This window comes from Alosa pseudoharengus, unplaced genomic scaffold (genome assembly GCF_046254945.1).
Source record: "Alosa pseudoharengus isolate Yale_2024_CS ecotype anadromous, Long Island Sound unplaced genomic scaffold, YU_APseudo_1.1 YU_APseudo_1.1_scf_21, whole genome shotgun sequence".
NCBI lineage: Eukaryota > Metazoa > Chordata > Actinopteri > Clupeiformes > Clupeidae > Alosa > Alosa pseudoharengus.
The window spans coordinates 13,435,576-13,455,461 of record NW_027468674.1 but is presented as its reverse complement, the minus strand read 5'-3'; the positions used below and the strand labels follow the sequence as shown (position 1 = coordinate 13,455,461).

The 19,886-nt window shown below is 43.4% G+C and overlaps 2 protein-coding genes across 5 annotated transcripts in view; one reads left to right on the top strand and one right to left on the bottom strand.

The window, feature by feature from the left end:
- acsf2 (acyl-CoA synthetase family member 2) overlaps positions 1–9,644 on the bottom strand; it is a 49,118-nt gene extending 39,474 nt beyond the window's left edge. The window contains exons 1-6 of one of the 2 annotated variants that reach the window (XM_076297953.1): positions 9,550–9,644; positions 9,291–9,455; positions 6,036–6,231; positions 3,527–3,655; positions 2,931–2,984; positions 1,211–1,329 (exon numbers count right to left, since the gene is read on the bottom strand). In XM_076297953.1, coding sequence (XP_076154068.1) covers positions 1,211–1,329; positions 2,931–2,984; positions 3,527–3,655; positions 6,036–6,231; positions 9,291–9,400 — 608 coding nt within the window. In that variant the 5' untranslated portion in view covers positions 9,401–9,455; positions 9,550–9,644. Of the gene's footprint in view, positions 1–1,210; positions 1,330–2,930; positions 2,985–3,526; positions 3,656–6,035; positions 6,232–9,290 lie in introns of both variants that reach the window. The other variant, XM_076297952.1, reaches the window with a different exon arrangement.
- Positions 6,196–19,873, top strand: faap100 (FA core complex associated protein 100). 3 transcript variants are annotated; one of them, XM_076297949.1, is made up of 10 exons: positions 6,196–6,280; positions 11,659–11,691; positions 12,339–12,490; positions 12,685–12,800; positions 13,198–14,108; positions 15,414–15,576; positions 16,116–17,031; positions 17,479–17,595; positions 17,847–17,933; positions 18,165–19,873. In XM_076297949.1, the coding sequence occupies exons 1-10, from the start codon at positions 6,226–6,228 to the stop codon at positions 18,294–18,296; spliced, it is 2,682 nt and encodes an 893-aa protein (XP_076154064.1). In that variant the 5' UTR covers positions 6,196–6,225; the 3' UTR covers positions 18,297–19,873. The 3 variants fall into 3 exon arrangements, with proteins under 3 accessions (XP_076154064.1, XP_076154065.1, XP_076154066.1); XM_076297950.1 differs by lacking the exon at positions 6,196–6,280 and having other exon boundaries at positions 11,512–11,691; XM_076297951.1 differs by lacking the exons at positions 6,196–6,280; positions 11,659–11,691 and adding an exon at positions 11,699–11,776.
- The last annotated feature ends 13 nt before the right edge of the window (positions 19,874–19,886 follow it).

The window sequence follows — 19,886 nt, the reverse complement described above, 5'->3', positions numbered from 1 at the left end:
AAGTTTAGGCCATAAGAATGTGGTCAGGGGTGTGTCTCCGTGTCTGTTGCATATACAGGCCCATATACAATGTCTACATTGTTTGAACAGACAGTCTTTATAAAGTCAGCACAAAGCCAGACGCCTGATGACTCTGGACTGCACACTGTCTATCTAGACTGCATGCTGTCTTTCTGGAATGCATGCTGTCTTTCTGACCAGACTCTGCACACTGTTTATCTGGACTGCATGCTGTCTTTCTGGAATGCATGCTGTCTTTCTGACCAGACTCTGCACACTGTTTATCTGGACTGCATGCTGTCTTTCTGGAATGCATGCTGTCTTTCTGACCAGACTCTGCACACTGTTTATCTGGACTGCATGCTGTCTTTCTGGAATGCATGCTGTCTTTCTGACCAGACTCTGCACATTGTCTATCTGGACTGCTCCTGTCTATATGGACTGCACGCTGTCTATGTGGACTGCACACTGTCTATCTGACCAGATCCTGCATTCTGTCTTTCTGGCCAGATTCTGCACACTGTCTATCTGGACTGCATCCTGTCTATGTGGACTGCATCCTGTCTATATGGACTTTTCAAACTTCTCAATGTCTCGTTTTAAATGTCAAGGCCCTCGGAAGTCTACCAATGAAGTATGGAGCTACTTTGAGCCTCGTAAATGGTGTAAAACAGTGATTTATTTGCATGGCTAGGCCGATGCCCGAGGCACCCCCTTCGAAAAACTGTTGGTAGCATCGGCTAACTAGCGCCAGATTTCTGAGTGCTAGTCGAGACAAGCCGAGATGAGCTATGAGACATACGTTCACACTCAGTTTCATGTTTCAACACTCTTTAGGTCAATATCACACCGGAATTCTCCTTTAACATATTTGTCATTCAACTGTATGTGTATGTGTAATTGAGCTTTGGCAATCTTGTCATTGAAACGTCTATGCCAATAAAGCTTTCTTGAATTAAACGGAATTGAATTGAGGTGTCTGAGATGCTTTCTCTTTGTAGATTATTGTGAGACACATTCTATCTGTGGGTAGCTGCTAGTCACGTTCTCTCTGTGAGTAACTGCCTGAGATGTGGTCCCTGCAGGTAGCTGCTCAAGTCGTATTCTCTCTGTGAGTAACTGCCTGAGATGTGGTCACTGCAGGTAGCTGCTTAAGTCGTATTCTCTCTGTGGGTGACTGCTTCGGTCATGCTGTCTCTCAGAGTGCTACCTGCTGCTCTTGATGCCGCCAGGGCCGGCTGTGTCCATGTTGGGGCAGAGCTGCTTTAGCATGTCGTAGTACCGCTGCGTCTTGAACTGGGAGGGGCATACGACAGCACTAACCCCCACCTGAGAGAGAGAAAGAAAGAGAGAGAGAGAGAGACAGAGAGAGAGAGAGGGAGGGAGAGAAAGAGAGAAAAGAGGTGAGAGTTAAAATACAGGAATAGCCTTAAAGGTGCCATGTGTAAGAATTGAGGTAAAAATATCCAAAAAATGAGCTACACGCATCAAAAGAATGAGAAGAAATAAGGGCGATGATGTCATTAAAAAAATGACAAGGTATAGTGCTGCAGAGATATCAACCTGCTATCAGCATGCTAAATTACTAGCCACAGCCCGACAGGTGTCATAATACCAGTTTCGGCCATGGGAGGCAGTATGCGGGCAACATAACCGCCAGCCAAACTGCAATACACGTTTCTCGGTTGTTACTCTAGGGTAAACCAACTCATTTTCTGGAGGTATACTTCCCCCAACTTTTATGGAATGTGGAGTATGAATTGATTTTTTGGCGGACATTACACATGGCACCTTTAAGCAACGTTCATGCTGACACTCATTTTTCACCTCCAAAACAAAATCCAAAGTAGTGAGTGTTAAAACCATGCAAGGTAGAAATGGGTAGTGTACATGTTGTTGCTATGATACATTATATTTAGCTAAATAGCTAGCTCCATGACTTAGCTCAGCTAAGCAACGACCCACTGCGGATAAAATCGTTAACCTAAAAAGTTGATCTATTTTAACTTTGAGTGTCTCACAAGCCTAGCTTTCCCTTCTATTTGCACCCCGCTTTTATAAATGTAAAGCGCATTGCAACGGGTCAGACGCATCATTCCATAGTGTTCCAACAGTTCCATCAGCATTCCAACAGTTGAATTCCGGTGCCTGGAGGTGAAAGTGTCTAAACAGGCCTCTAGGGGGACAAAGCTACAGAATAGGTCTGAGGGACTGATTAGTGAGCTGCTTGTGCAGGTGTGGCTAAAGTAGAGAAGTGTTTGTGTAGTAAATAGCAATGGTTATTTCTGTGTGTGTATGTGTGTGTTTGTGCGTGTGTTGATAGGGGCTCACTATAGAGACTACTGTGTGTGTGTGTGTGTGTGTGTGTGTGTGTGTGTGTGTGTGTGTGTGTGCGTGCGTGCGTGCGTGCGTGTTGGTAGGGGAGTACTATAGATACTACTCAGTGATAATATGTTTCTTTCCCCCTAACAAGAATATCCCCTTTCAGAGAGTAGTGGCTTTGACAAAGCACATCTGCCATGTTAACTGCCAAAAAGCATATCTGCCATGTTAACTTCCTGGTTCACGTGAAGCGCATTTGCAACGGTCAGACGCATCATTACATAGGGTTCCAACAGTTCCATCAGCATTCCAATTCCAACAGTTGAATTCCAGCATGCTAACTGCCAAACTGCCAAAAGGCATATCTGCCATGTTAACTTCCTGGTTCACATGCTCACACACTGAGAATGAGAGTGTAACTGCTGGCCATAACTGAGTCCATGATGGTTTTTGTAGGGGTTTGTACCTGCATGTGTTATAATGTACAGTACAGGTGTTTTTTCTTCTTATCATCCATCAATCCATGGTGTGTGTGTGGGTGGGTGTGTGGGCAGGGTCAGATGGGGGGCTGTGTGTGCGTGTGTGTGTGTGTGTGTGTGTGTGTCTACCTTCCTGAGTGCAAACTCCACCTCCTGCAGCTGATAGGCTGGGTTGACCGCCACCTAGAGAAGGGAAAAGACTGAAGTTCAATGATGGGGGGCCTTGTCACCTCGAATGCAGAGACGAAACAGAGCATTTCCCAACAACACTGGTCTTCTGAGAAAACAGACACCTGATGGGCAAACTCTGGTGTCCAGCTCATCTTATTTCAATACACAACAGTCAGCATAAGTATACTTATCTTCAAGCTACGATTTATCTTCTATATACCGTACATGCTTCAAGGTGAGGGACTTGCTTAAAAGGACTTTGCTCGACATGAGATTCGAGCGTAGCCACCGTTCATGTTCAGATTGATAAATGCTATGCTTTACGTGGAAATGAGTGTACGTCTGTCCTACGCCTGTTTTATTTTAATTGTTTAATTGCCTGTTTTAATTTGCATCTGAATGCAGTAACCTTTCTTGCAACTGCCCCCCATTTCCTTCAGTTGTAACAGTGTCCGAATACAATTGCAATATACTGTACCACTTGGCAATGCATTATTCATATTTGCCCCACACAGCTTGGCTGATTGGACAGCGCCACGGTGATGCCATCTCACCAGGATGATGCCAGCTTTGGCTGTAGCGAATTGCATGAGGATCCACTCGTACGTGTTGGGACCCCACATGCCAAGTCTGTCACCTCTCTTCATCCCGAGTGCCAAAAGACCTGCCGCAGCCTGGTCCACCTGTGATACATGGGCACACACACGCACGCACACGCACACACACACAAAAATGTAAATCGTTAATCTGTAAATGTAAATCAGGTTTCTCGGCCAAGTATACTTGCGTGAATTAGTGAACACACTCAGCACACAGTGAACACACAGTGAGGTGAAGCACACACTAACCTGGAGCAGTGAGCTGCCTTGCTACAGTGGCGCTCGGGAGCAGTGAGGGGTTAGGTGCCTTGCTCAAGGGCACTTCAGCCATTCCTACTGGTCGGGGATCCTCCGGTTACAAGCCCGAAGCCCTAACCAGTAGGCCATGACTGCCCCTAAAAACAAACAAACAAACAAAGGAAGCATATTTAGCAGATAAGCTACCTAATATGTCAAGTCATCTCAGGTCCTGTTCTTGGGTTTGCTCACTTTGGGTTTGGGACAACTCGCTGGATACAAAACATATGGATAACTAAAGTAAATTATAAAATGACACAGAATATTCGGTCATTTAGTCTGACAATTTTCCTACGAGCCAGCTGGTAGTTTGTAGGGGCACTTACTCAATCCAGCTGTACTTCAGACTGTAATGCTGTATTTAGATCATCCGAATAGTTCTATTCATTTACAATGCACAAATACAACAACATAGATTTGTTTTCACCAAGTGCAGCCCATTGACTACACTTTATGTCAAGGGGAAATTACTGTATGTGTGTGTATATATGTGTGTGTGTGTGTGTGTGTGTCTGTGTGCTGAGATTTCACTGCTAATCACTGTGCCATGGGGGAGCTCCTATGAGTTCCACAGACTGCATCCATATCCATCTATCAAAATCAGAATGTCAAACTATAATCTGACACCTGACAAATTCCAGAAATATCACTTAAGGCAGTTCCAAAGAAAGGTCAGTGTGTGTGTGTGTCTCCTCCTCAGTGTGTGTGTGTGTCTCCTCCTCAGTGTGTGTGTGTGTCTCCTCCTCAGATGTGACTGCACATGTGTCTTGCCCAAAAAGCTTGGACTTTGTAATCACCATGGTCACCACTGACAGATCTAAGCTCACGTGTTGTCACAAATGACTTAACTACTCACTACTAAATATATCTGAATGAATGTTTAACCTCACTGGTCACCCTTATGCAGCATGGACATAAAGTAGATATCTGATTTATTGCTGGTGAGGTCCAATTAGGGTTGCTGTTACGGCTGCCTAATTGCTCATTTCTCTGACAGGTATTACGATTGCGCTTTCATTTGTGATGTAATTTTTCCTGAAAGTTAACCTTCAGTTTAATATTCCAAATATTGTATTAAGTTTGGCCACTTCTGATTGGCGAGCATGCCAAGTGCATGAGAAACACAGCACTCCTGATAGGTGAGCTTCACTGTCTGTCACACAAGGAGGATGACATGAATATAAAAATCACAGATGTGACAAGATTAACCGTTAGGACAGAGTCGCAAGCAAGATTTGCAGAGTCGTAAGATTAGCTAATTAGTTCAAATTGTCATTTTGATTTAAAAAAAATCGATTCATTGTGCAGCCCTATGAGTGTTAGTCAGAGCCTTGAAGTCAACACAAACCAAAGTGCAACTATGAGTGATCAATAAGCTGTTCGAAGAGCGTTTCTGTCGTCTGGTCCGTGTTGAAATCAGAAGAAAGTTCATGATAGATTGTGATGTCACTTGACAGGCCTGACGACTGGCCTGTCTCATGCTACTGGCTGCGATCATTCGAGGAGGAACTACAGGATCTTTGCCCTGCAAACATTACCTTTCCACTATCACTAAGGCTGATAGGCGTTGTAGCTTCCTGCAATAGTGACGTATCTAACTTTCAAAGATAGCATGCTTCTGTTTATCAAACTAAATGTGACGTGTCTTCGATTCCTCAATACCGGCATCCTATCTGAATGGAAGCACTGAGGCAACATTCTGGCATCTCTGTTTGGACGACCAAATAGCCATAATGCCGACGTTTTATTTCAAGATTATTGAGTATACATTACAGTCATTAGAAAAAGGTTCACAGGGCAAAAGCTCAATCCAGTGGCCCAACTGGCAGAGTACAGAGCAATAACACACCATGATCATGAGTTCCACACTAAGGGAACAAAAGAGCATGCCACTTTCATTTTTAAAAACAACTTCAACCATGACCACATCCTTTGCTTCTGCTGTACGACAAGTCTGCTGCCAACATGCGATGTGGTTGATAGGCTTCCTTCCCTCTTTTTGCCTGACCCTGAGCAAAACGGAACCATAAACAAGATCTATGAGAGATGAGAGTGCACAGGCACACCCCACCCTCCAAAAGCTGACAATCAACAGATTCACCAGCCGCATCACGCATCACTTCTTGTCTGTGAGACAGGAAGCCAGGAGCAGAGGTGCACCACTCACGTCCTGTTGGAACTGGGCGAAGGTCTTCCGGATGCCGCCCTGCATGAAGACCATGGCCTCGCGCTCTGGGTACCTCTCCACGGCGGCCTGTAGGGCCTCACCCACGGTGCTGGACATCAAGGAGCGGGTGGACGTCCCGTGGGCATAGCTGGTGGTCAGGGTCGGCTCCACGGGAGGGTGGTCCACATGGATGGCGCTGGGATGGAACGGAGAGAGACGCACCGTAAAGGAAATGACAGACTCGGGTAACTTTGATTGGCAGCGTTGTCAGGTGGTGTTGTTAGGCAATGTTGTTCAGGCACGCCCCCTTTGATCATCAATTTGGTAATCTTTTTTTTTTAAACTCTGGTGATTGCTAATAATCACTGGGCATCTAATAATCATCATCATCAAAATAATAATAATAATAATAATAATAATAATAATAATAATAATAACTAGAAAAGCATTTCCTGAAGGAAATACAGTGCATGAAAATGCAAAAATATGAGGTAAAATATCATACAGAGTAAAAACAAACTATATTGGTTGCTAGGTAGATGAGGTTTAATATAGTTGGAATGACTGAACAGTTAAATAGGTGGATAGTTAAATGGTTAAATTATTTAGGTAGATAGTTGACGATAACTGGAATGGCTCTAATGTTTTGCTAGCAGTTATGTTAACTATGTTAACAAAGATAATAATGCTAACCAAGTTACTTAGTTAAAGGATAATTCCGGTGTGATTTTGACCTAAAGTGTGTTGAAACATGATACCGAGTGTGAATGTATGTCTCATAGCTCACCTCGGCTTGTCCCCTGCACTCAGTTGCTGCTACTGGAAGCAACTGAATCCATGCATTTCCACTGAATTATTTTTGGAATCTGATCCCTTATCATACCTGTTCGTTTGTACTTGTCGCTCGACTTATCGTGACTAAATTCAAGATGGCGTCGAACGGTAAAATTCCTTAAGGTACTGTCTGTATAAATCGTCTTGTAAATAAACTACCAGTGCTTTTTCAAAGTTCTCCATGTCTTGTTTTAAATGTCAAGGGCCCTTGGAAATCTACCAATGACGTATGGAGCTACCTTGAGCCTCGTAAATGGTTTAAAACAGTGATTTATTTGCATGGCTAGGCCGATGCCCGAGGTACCACAACGAAACACTGTGTTGGTAGCATTGGCTAACTAGCGCCAGATTTCTGAGTGCAGGGGACAAGCTGAGGTGAGCTATGAGACATACGTTCACACTCGGTATCATGTTTCAACACACTTTAGGTCAATATCACACCGGAATTCTCCTTTAATTTAGCTAATGTTTTCTAGCAGTTTTTTTAAAAATGCTAATAATGTTAATGCTGTTAACTATGCTAACAATGTTAACTATGTGACTTAGCTAACTTAGCTAATAATTTATAGCAGTTGTGCTAAAATATTAAGAATGCTAACATGCTAACCATGTGACTTAACTAACTTAGCTATTCATATTTAGCAGTTATGCTAACAATGCTAACTAGCATGTTAACAATGCTAACATGCTAACTATGCTAACTATGTTAACCATGCTAACTAGCTACAGTGGGTAGGAGTCATAGTTGATGACAAGTGTTGACATAGTTGATGACGAGTTAAAAGTTGTTGATAGACAGATAGTTTAATAGATAGTTTAATAATAGTTTAAAAGTAGACTGTTTAAAAGTTGAATGTATATAGTTTAAAAGTTTAAAAGTTGAATGTAGATAGTTTAAAAGTTGTTGATAGACAGCTAGTTTAATAGATAGATAGTTTAATGATAGTCTAAAAGTAGACCGTTTAAAAGTTGAATGTAAAAATGTCAGTAGTTTAATGGGTTACATTGTTTAATAGTGGATTATTGTAGTGAGGACTTTTATTTTGAAACAGTTTTGGGCAGAGGAAACAGTTGAATAGGATGTGTAGTCTTAATTAATTAACCCAGATTGTATTCTTAAAGCCTGAGGCTGCAGGTGGCCTGAACACCTGCCATAGGATTCTAATTGCTTAATGGCCCTATTATGATGTCATAATCGGCAATGTTAAGTCTATGGGGATTTTTAAAAAGTTTTTCTTTTATAGTTTAAAAAGTATAAAAGTTTCAAAGTTGAAAAGACATAACCTGCTCCGTTTTAAGACCTACGTTACAAAGTTTGAACGAAGTTTCTAAGTTAAACTGTTCAAGAGAAATTGCGTATGGAAAAAGTGGTAAGCGGAATAATAATAAGAAAAAAAAGTTGTTGTTGCCTAGGAAGAACAGTACAGTGCATTTTCATGCACTGTAATAATAATGATGATAAGATGGGCTACAGGGTGCAGTTCTGAAAACATGGTGCAGAAATAGAAAACAGGGACACAGCAAGGAAGGTAAAGAGTCGAGCAATGCAATGCTATAGTAGGCTATGGGAAGGGGTTCAGTTGTAAAGACGTATTAGTGATGCCATACACCACACCACAAGTGGTGTAGGCTATAGCCTAATAGGTTTTCAGTATGGGGTTTCTGGAAGTTGTAGTCTTTACAGCTTTTTTTTTTTCAAAAGTGAGGGTATCTTGCAAACCAAGGCTGTCATCGAAGATCCTTGATTAAAATCCCAGCTGCTAAATTTACGCATGCGCGTTTGAGTATTGTCTATATTTGTGTGTGCGTTGGTAGGGGCATGTTCATATACTACTACCATGACTATTGTACTTTTGTAGCCTACTTCCCTGCAAAATACGAAAGCCCAAGCTAAAGATACAAGTAGCCTAGTAAGGAGCCAAAAGCCTATGCTACTACATAAAGAAATTAGGCTATAGAAAAATTGATTCATTCCCACTCGTCATCACGGTTACAGAAATTCATTCACTTTCTTGGAGGCTGCTGTAGTCCTCTACCTAGTTGTGTAATCATTCCATATATTTAAAACGAGCTTGTTAAAAAAAGTAAGAGTTATGTAAGAGAGCTATGTTCCATCTGGAGTAGCCTGTTATGCAACCTACAATGGCTGGGGCTGGAACTTGTGTAGCCATACACTCAACACCGTTTCGTTTTCATGAAATTCCTGCAGAGTTCTGTCTCCAATTAGGCTACTTGCTTTTCTGCTTTTGCATAAAGTTGTGCAGAAGTAACGCTTCTTTCAAAGAATGCAAGAAGTAGGGTACATTAAAGCACGGTTCATCAGATTAGGCTACTATATTCAACATGTTAAATAGGCTATATAAAAACTTTTTCGGTTAGAGTGTGATGCCTGTTTCCCAAATACCATATTGCATATCGTACCAGCTCTGCTGTCCAGAGACAAATATGTTTGTCCGTCTCGATAGACCCTTGGCTTTCTTGGAAACAGCAACGCCAGACCGAAAATAACCAAGAAGAATCCTCATCGACATGACTGCAGTCTCAGTGCGCTCAACTTGATGCAAAATAAATCTACCAAAACGTAGCCTAAAACAAAAACAATGTTTCAGTAAACCACAACTAGCTTTTGGTATGCCAATGTTTGACAGAATATCCGAACGTGCAGATAAATATTCTTTACGCAGAATGAATTTGTGCCGAAGATGCAAAGCTGTGAACTGTTCCTGCTATCTTTCCGACGAGACGACTACGAGTAGAGACAACCAACGACGCTTTTTAGTTGCTTGAGTTCCAAGCACAGTCGTTTGCTCCCCTCTATAGATTAAAATCGGAATAGTTGCTGTGATAGTATGGCAGCCTACAAGTGGTTCCCAAAGTCCCCTGGCCTAGTCATACATTCATGCATTCATCGATTTGCTGAAGAATATTTTCAGCTTGTTAAGAGTTTTCTCTGAGAAAAAAAAAACATTTGCAGGGGAGAGGAAAGTGTATTTTTGATAAAACAATTAAGTTCTTAAATGTATGCGATAGTTTATATCAAACAGACTCGAAACCCTACAGGATCTTGTGATTTGTTAATATTTGCCTAATATGTTTGATTTGGTCACTTGTTTAATTGTAGACAGTGTTGAATCATGCAGACTATGGATCAATTGGGTAAATAAATAAATAAATAGTCTTTGAAACAATTAATTGCATAGCCTAATGAATGTGCGAATGGTCCTCACGTTGACGCCATGGCCCTAGGAACACCCAATTTGCCTTTGCATTAATCCATGTATGAATTAACCCCTCCTCATTGAGCTACACATACATGTAGACTAAAAATAATTGTAGGCCAGGCAACATGACTAATAAAAAACAATGAAAATCATAATTATTTGGTATACGTTTTTGAATTCTATGCAAAGGCATAGCTTACCTTCTTTCTTTGTTATCTTTAATATTGATTTAGGCCATAATATGCTTTCATTGACGAAGCTGAAAGGTAGCTAAAGGCCGTTTGATGACAAAAATAATGTAATTGGTATTATGATTATGGTTCAAAGTGAAACAACTAAGTGGCATTTGTGTGTGGCAGTTCAATGTATAAATACATATACTTATCTCTCTCTCCTGTGTGTGTGTGTGTGTGTGTGTGTGTGTGTGTGTGTGTGTGTGTGTGTGTGTGTGTGTGTGTGTGTGTGTGTGTATGTGTGTGTATGTGTGTGTGTGTGTGTGTGTGTACATTTTGACATTCAGATGGAAGAGAACCACACCAAACCATATACGGTCCTGGATAAGCCCTGCCTGGAATCTAGCATCACAAACACTCTCAATTACATGTTATCTATAGCTCATGTCACTCGCACGGATAGAAAAACTTTGTGGAACACCACAGCAGAATATAGGGCACAGTTCACCTCACTGTAAACCAAAGATTCTAGAACAGAGTTCCGCTCTAGAATCTTTGCTGTAAACTGACCAGTAACCAGTAACCTTGCAGTGCAGAATAAAATGGTCTTGAGGATTAATCTATAGCCTACCCAAAAGGCTTTCAATTGTTACACTGTTACAATAAGGATGCATATGATCCCCTTCCCATGATTCACCCAGTAGGATAATTGTGAACACAAAGCTCAATGAGGAGAGTCATATAGGGCACTATGCTTTTATAAAGTACAGAGTCCTTTAGATTCAAAGAAACAACGACCAATTGTGAATATTCGTGAGAGAGAGGAAGGGAATGAAACAGAAACAAGAGAGAGAGAGAGAGATCTATTCAACTATGAGTAGCCTAATCTCTCTCTCTGTCTCTCTCTCTCCCTGCCTATCTACCCCCCCCCCCCCTCTCTCTCTCTCTCTCTCTCTCTATCTGAGGATTGAGTACAAGTATTATCAGTTATTTGGTGATCTCAAGACTTTCAATGGGACATGGGGGGTTGAGGGTTGTATTTGTGCACTGGATGAAGGCGGGGAATTACTGTTCAAGTTTTGAGCCGTATAAAGGGTGACTGATAGCTAGGTTGGTCTGTCTGTCTGGTTGATTGTTTTTTTGTTTTTCTTTTTTTGTGGTCATTTTTTTTGCATATTTTGTGGGTGTGTGTTTTTTTGGGAGAGTGGTGTGGGGGTTGGAGGGAAGTTTTATTATGGGTTGGTTTTAATGTTACCTGGTTTATTTTTGACTGTCAATAAAGGAACCTTAAAAGCCAAAGTCTCTCTCTCTCTTTCTCTCTCTCTCTCTCTCTCTCTCTCTCTCTCTCTCTCTCTCTCTCTCTCTCTCTCTCTCTCTCTCTCTCTCTCTCTCCAGGAATAAGGATGGCCAGTCCCAGATGTCCTGGAGGTAATCAGTTCTGCCCATATCATCAAAAAAAACCTGACAAAATAGGCCTAATTGTGCCAGCGTGGATTAGGAGATTGTATTATGTGTAGGCCTACCTTTATTTTCTTCATATTAAATATACATTTCTAAAATACATCATATATACTATGCTGCATAAACTGTTAAATATATTGGACAATACCTCACATCCATTACACAACTTACTGATCAAACAAAAAAGTGTTTTCAGTTTGAGGCTACGCCAACTATTATGGCCACCTTACACCAAACAACTTTGACAAGATTTGGGAAAGATTCTTGAAAGATTGGAGTCTTTTGAGGTTAGCTTGAAAGGGGGGCATTAGTTAAAAAACTACAATCTTTCAAGAATCTTTCCCAAATCTTGTCAAAGTTTTTTGGTGTAAGGTGGCCATAAACTAGACAGATACAGAAAGCTTACCTCTTCGTAATCCAGTTACATTCCAAACCAGTAGATGGCGACAACAATAGATGATATCGATTTTCTCACACCACAGATGAAGAAAATACAGAATCCTGATTGGTGTTTTCGGATGTTGGACAATTTTCTTGAAATATTTCTGCCAAATGCGCGTATCTGCGGTCGATAAGTTGTCTTATTGACAACAATTTCGACTGTTTGTTTTCAGCGATGGAAGCTATAAGATGTTCAGTGGAATCGTGGGCAGAGTTCGGTTTGTCCAACAGTGCCAACGTGAAGATACTTTTGGCTGGGACAACAGTTCTCTTTTGCTCTGGTAGCGACATACTCCTATTCAGCAGCAAGGACAAGAGACTCTCTGTAAGTAGTTGGCTACAGTATTTTGTTTGTTGCTAAATCACAGTCCTGTTATTCACATCATTCGGGGTTTGCACATCTAGTTAACGTTAGCCCTCCCCTCCCCCTCCTCCTCCAAGGCCGTCAGCAAAAAATGACTGATGTTTGTCAACTTGGTGCAATTTGGTGCAATTAAATTCCGTTGTATTGTATTCTAGGCTGTTCTTCAGTTCGACACTCCTGTTACACACCTGGCGTTTAGTGCCCGACGTTATATTTATGTTCTCTGTGAGAAAGGTGGCATTTATTGTACCAGTATACCACAGCAGTCCAGGTAGGTCTTTTCCACTATTAGCGGTTTGATACTCATAACACACCAGCATTTCAGTCCAATATGTAAGCTAATTGCTGCAGACTTGTAGTTATGATTAATATAAAAGAACTTGTTCAATTTACCATGTAACTCTATGGAATTCTAAAACTTTGAAGCTCAATATCTCAGAACTACTCAAAACGCAGATAGAACCTTATTATTCTAGGGTAGCGATATGCTGTCTGGTTTTACAGTTATTTAAGCTTTCCCTGCTGCTCTGTCTTTTCACAGTTATTTATTAAAGAGATGAGATCATATCATAATGATCAAACATGAGATCAGAACGATTTCAAATCAGTTAAGATGACAATCATGATAAAAACCTGTTCTGATTATTATTATTATTTTTTCTGTCTAGGCCTCCCTCTCCAATACCTGTCGTGGATCAAGATCCCGTTTTGCAGAGAGTGGCAGAGGACTCCATTCTGCTCAAAGACCCGACAATTGATTCTTTCCTTTTGGCTGAGGACCTCCTCATCACTGTCTCTCGGGAGGAGGCCACATGGACCTTGGGTCTTTACAGAGTTTCAGACGGCTCCTCCTCGAAACCCGTCAGCCTCCGGAAACTAGCAGAGCACCGTGTGTCGGCCATTAATACGGCTCAACCACACAGGAAGACTGAAGTAAATGTGGATGGAAAAGACACGTGGACAGTGTTGAGTTGCATCTACCCCAGTGGAGGTGCCTCATTACCAGGAGACCTGAGTGGATCTCCTGGCTGTTTCCTGTTGGAGCCGGATCTCTTTACCCTCCTGTTTGGGGTGGATGCTGCCCTCGTCAGCTCCCCTGTGGTCCTCCTTGGCTTGCCGGATGGGCGCCTGTGCTACCTGCCCCTTCGGATCCCCACGTCGTCCGCGCCGGGGCAGAGGGCGGGACCGAGAGTCCTGCACAGCCTGGAGCAGCCAGTCGCGTTCATCGGAACCTCCTCCGTTGCCACGGGAACGGGAGGGTGCTTGCCAAGAAGCCTGGTTGCGATTGGACAGACGGGGAGAGTGCTGCTGGTCACGGCCAATGAGGGAGGGGGTGAGGGGAAGGTGGCGCGGTTCAGTGAGTTCAGCATCCGGGGCCCGGTGGTCTGTGCGTGTCACAGCAGCAGCCATGTCTACTACAGCACCGCGACCGACCTGCTGTCTTTGAAGCTGAACGCACCGTCAGCATCTTCGTCGTCCTCAGATCAGCCAGGACTGCCAGACCCCCCCACTCCTACCCCCATCAGTTTGAACGTCTGCGGTGTCATCGCCATGACACTGGCTTCTAGTGACCTGACAGGTAACCAACCCTACAGTGTGTGTGTGTGTGTGTGTGTGTGTGTGTGTGAGTGTGTGAGCGCATGACCTCAGATGTTTTGCTGTAGATTATAGGAATTTATGGGGAGGAGTTGTGAGGTAATTGCTGAGTTGCTGAGTTGTGTGTGCAGGTTCAAGCTGCCTTGTGATTATGTGCAGGATGTTTTTGTCAGGAGAGCAGGCCAATCAGGACTTTATTGCACTGTCTCTGTCAGGAGAGCAGGCCAATCAGGACTTTATTGCACTGTCTCTGTCAGGAGAGCAGGCCAATCAGGACTTTACTGCACTGTCTCTGGCACAGGAGGTCATGACCGGTTAGGTCATGCTCATGCCTGTGGCTGTCCTTGTAAATGCAACGTGGCACAACACAACACGCAACCTACAGTCATAACACAGTATGCCATAGCACAGCACAACACAGCACAACACATCACAACACACGGGACATCATAACACAATATACCATAGTGCAACACAACACATAGTCATAACACTATATACCATAGCACAATACAACACAACCCATAGTTATAACACAATACACAGTCAGTCATATTGACTTATGTTTCACTGGTAGCTGTGTACTGGCCTAATTATATGTTATCAGAGAGTAAATAAAGGCACTAATCTGTGGCAGAGACTCATCACGTTTTTCATTGCAGAAGAATACAGAGGTCCATGACCACATGGTAGTTTTTCTGTCAGTCAAACCTCTCCTCAGAATGACCTCACTGTTTTTTGTAATTAAAGTGAATGTGTTCCGAGATCCCACGTAATGTCCTCACAATATCCAGTGGCGTCAGAGACGTGCGGCCCTCTCCTAATTACATGTTGAGGGCGCCTCAGGACACTTTCGACCGCAGCTTGTCTCTGTGACAGACCTTCCTGCTTGTTGTGTCTGTATGTACATGTACATCCATATACAGTACAATATTCCATATATATGCCCGTATGGTACATAAGTATTTGCTTGATTCTAAAATAATAAGCTATTTGCTTGCCTCTAGATTATTTTCTCACTCCCCCTGCCTCCATGGCATAGGAGTGGTACTATTTGCCTTGTTCACCCGGCGGCCAGAACGAGGCTAAAGGGTACACTTGCCATTACACCTCCAATCCAGCAGATGGTGGTGGCCATGCACTCCGTTTGGCAGTTTGCAAACGGAGTGCATTACCACCACCATCTGCTGGACTGGAGGTGTAATGGCAAGTGTACCTCGTAATGGCCGCCAGGTGAATAAGGCGAATAGTCATCAATGAAATGTAGTTAAATTTGTATGTTGAACAGAGGGGGGCGCTGTGGAGCTGCTGGCGCTGTCTCGCCGTGGAAGGCTCCAGAAGATTCGCCTTCCTCAGGGGACCACCGGAGGCAGCGTGGCCAGGCTGCCCTCATCTCTGGCGGGGCAGAGAGTGAAGGACCTCCTGGCGGGGATTGGGAACGTCTGGGAGAGGTAAGAGGTGTGATCTGAACCTCATGTCAAGGCATCGGCCCGGTTAGATAGATAGATAGATAGATACTTTATTGAATAGGTGTGGTTAGCGCAACTGAGGTAGGAGGGGCTTTACCTGGAGAAATGCCTGGACAGTTACCGGGACCGTTAAATGGTGTTTGTTATGGAAGTGTTTGGAAGAGGTTTCAGAGGACTTGTGTAATGTGTGTAAAGATATCATACAACAGCCCACTTACCTGTGTCACATGGGGTGATGCGTGTGGTTAAGGAGTTGGGCTAGCATGCAGTTGCCAGAAAAATTGTGCCCTTGAGCAAGGCACTTAACCCCTAGTTGTAAGTCGCTTTGGATAAAAATGTCTGCTAAATTAATAAATGTAAATGTTGCTTTTATTTTTTTAAGGTTTTAGGGATCTTGATTATTTTGCTGTGTGGACTTGAATATTGTTATACTGTGTGCCTGTCATCTGGAGACTGATTGCAAGTATAGAGTTATTATTTTAGTGTGTTAATGTTTGTGTTTGTGTTGGTATATTCTATAGGGCATCTGCACTTAAAAACACCGTTCAGCACCGGAACAAGAACTTGAGGCTTCTCAACCAAGTTCTCAATATATGCAGTCTGATGACCAATCAGAAAGCAGAAAAGCAGGCATGTGACCATCAGCAGCCAATCAACTGTCACGGTGTCACTAGTTGGAGTTGTGTGCTACAGAACGATTCCCTGATGCTTACTTGCACGTTGGAGAACAACAGTGCTTTCGCCCTAGAACACGGCTGGTCTCTCTGTGTCCATATCTATCACATGTCCGGTTCCTTCACTGCTGAAAGAGAGAACCCTTCGAGAACTTACACTTTCCCAGTCCAGAAGCTGAGCCCGGGGCAAAAGCTTGACGTGACACTGCCTCTAGGATCCAGTCACTCTCTCTCTCTCCCTCTGACTGTGCATTGTTCTCTCATGTTCTCCATGTGTTCTCTTGGTTCTCCAGAGGATCCCAATCTTCCAGAAAACACAGGCATTCAGCCCTCATCATTACCTATCCGCCAATCAAACTGCATCTGTCTGCACCTGAACACACTGACAGTAGATCTGCTGGACGCTCTCCACTTTGATGCTAGCATGTCACTCAGCAGCGTCTCCAAGCAACCCCCCGCCCCGCTCGACGCGGTACACACCCTCCTCGACTCCAGAGGAACGGTGAGGGGTGACCCGACGGGCCAGGGTCAAAGGTCGTCACCGTACTCGGCAGTAGTGAAGCTCTCTGTGGAGCTCCTGAGAGCCAGCCTCAAAGCTCCAGGGGTGGATGCAGGCGCAGGGGAGCCGGGGCCCAGCGTGTCCGCTCTGAGGTGGCTGCTGAACGGGTGTCCTGGTGCTAGGGGCCTGGTGGAGGCTCTCCAGATGCCCGCGGTGACTGGGCGATGTCCTGCAGGCCACACGGCCAGGATGACCATCAAAGAGGTGGGTACGGTCACTCCATTTGCACCCTCTTTATGTGTCCCTGTTTTATCTTTATTAAAGGTTGGTAGTCCACAATTCTTGTTACTCCCTATGCAAGTTTTTATAGACACACACTGTGTGTGTGTGTGTGTGTGTATCTGTTGTGTGTGTGTGTGTGTGTATATGTTGTGTGTTGTGTGTGTGTGTGTGTATGTATGTGTTTTTTTTTATATGAAATGTAGTCAAGTATGTTCATTTGTGAGTAGCTGTAGCTTTTTTTTCCCCCTTTTTATTTGTATGCTCCTAACAGGTAACTGTTGTGTCTTCATCCCAAGTAGGTGGCTTTTAGTTGTCACATAATTGTGTGTGTGTGTGTGTGTGTGTGTGTGTGTGTGTGTGTGTGTGTGTGTGTGTGTGTGTGTGTGTGTGTGTGTGTGTGTGTGTGTGTGTGTGTGTGTGACTTCCCAGGTGACCCTGAGCGACGTGTCCATAGAGGGGCCATTAACTGTCTTAGAGATTCTGATTGAGAGCTTCTCCATGGCAACCGTATGTGGACTACACTATGCAGTGCTCCGACGCATCCGGGTAGGAAAAAGTACACCGTGCTTTACATGAAATCAGAATACAAAGGCCTGACTTGTACTATGCCTTCTTAGGTGTGTGTGTGTGTGTGTGTTTGAGAGTGTGTGTGTGTGTGTGTGTGTGTGTGTGTTGGAGAGTGTGTGTGTGTGTGTGTGTGTGTGTGTGTGTGTGTGTGTGTGTGTGTGTGTGTGTGTGTGACTGACTGAGTGTATCCATGTGTCATTGTTTGTAATCCTCATGCATAATACCAACAGGCCCTGCCAAGACTCATTCAGACATGTCATAAACCACACATGCAGCTGGGAGAAGATCATATGAGACGGGCTATGCAGCGTGCTGAGGTAACAATGGACTTTTTTCCCTTAATTTTCCTATACACACACACATAATCTAATGAATCTAGATTATGTGAAAGTTTCACTTTTTAAAACAAATTACAGACAAACAATTGAACTTTTCCATGACATTCTAGGTTTTTGAGAAACACCTGTAGATGCAAAATGTAGTAAGTGCAGGCAGTGGGGGCCAAATAACGGGATGCTTTATTGTGGTCTCTCCTCTGTCCCTTCTAGGCGCTGTATAAGGCCCTTCAGGAGGCTCTGCTGCCCACTGCCCTGGGAGTCTGCCCCAGCAGCATCAGGACCAGCCACAGACTGCTCAGCATCTACCAGCAGCTCAGAGAAAACCCAATGCTCATCCTGTGAGCAGTCATTCACACACGCGCACACACACACACACACACACAAACACACACACACGCGCACACACACACACACGCACACACACACACACAGAGAGCCAGACAGCCAGTTCCACAGTAACTATGGACTATGTGGTGTAACAATGTGCTGCAGCTATTTTGAATCACACACTCAAAAAACTTTGCACTAAGTGTGTGTGTGTGTGTGTGTGCGCGTGTGCGTGTGCGTGTGTGTGTGTGCGTGCGTGCGCAACTAATGGTTTAGACTGCTACTAATGGTTCATGTTCCGGATTCAGAGCAGTCAGCCCCTACCACTGTCATATCCATGTTGGATCGGAGGATAAAGGATTACTTTATTCTCATTTCTCTTTGACCAAATAAAGCAAAACAACATGACCTTGAATAATAAAAATGGGAAGCAACAAATTAAAATTAAATTAAAAAGGAAAAAAGGAAATTGCATCCATACAGTTGAACTCCCCCCACACACACACACACACACACCCTCAGCTGACCATGGTCATCTCATCAGGTTGTCATTTGCATTCACGAGGAACTTGAGTCCCCCCCCCCTCCCCCTCGACCCCAACCGGCTCGTTAGCTAGCATTACACACAATCACTTCAATCTCTCAATTCCGGAACATTCCCACCTCAGGTTACATAATGACTGTAATTAGCTACATCGGGGATTGGCAAAATATTGACAGTGAAAGACATTTGTGAGCAGGCAGTAGGGCAGGACGTGGCTTGTTGAAGGAAAGTAATTTGATACGGACGTGTGGGGAAAATCTATAAACTGAGATGATTTAAGGCCGTTTTTGGTGGATCGCCATACTGGCGCTCTGATGGTAAGATGAAATATGAGTTTTTTTTAATTTTTTTTATTTAAAGGCGCTCTAAGCGATGCTGGGTAACGTCACGTCTGTTGACTTTCAAACAAAACAGAGAGCTAGCTCTCTACTTCCTCCCCGTCCCTCCTGTGCTGCTCCCGTGCAATTGAAACTCTCCTAAACGCGCATCTCGTCTGTGTTTGCTGGAACAGTTTGTTATGTTTTTATGGACTATAGGTTTGCCCAGGTTGTTTTTGTTGCCGTTTTTGGACCCTGGGCTGTCCACAGAGATCACTTTTTTTTACAATGTATTCAGGACACAGACATCTAGCGGTTGGTTAGGTGATGTTTGCACTAAGTGACAAAATGTTTTAGCCTAAAAACAAGTACCATCGCTTAGAGCACCTTTAAATAACCATGCTTACTTTTTTTGTGGACAACGGCAGAACCATCATAGCCAAGCAAAATGTCTGGATGAGCTTTTGGTCCACTAAGTATACATTCATTATGTTTTGCAGATGGTCATTTCATTAAAGGCTTCAGCGGTCATAAAGAACCATCTTTTCTGTACGTGAAGAGGGGAGGAATTAAACTGAACATCAGATCTTCTACATTTCAGATATTAATACTATAAACTAAGTTGTACGTGGTGTGCTGAAGCCCCTTTCTGAGAACAATAACTATGAAGCCTGAATGATGCTACTTTGAGGGAAAAGAAAACAAAGTAAAAGTACTACTATTTATGTAAATAAAAGACATGGA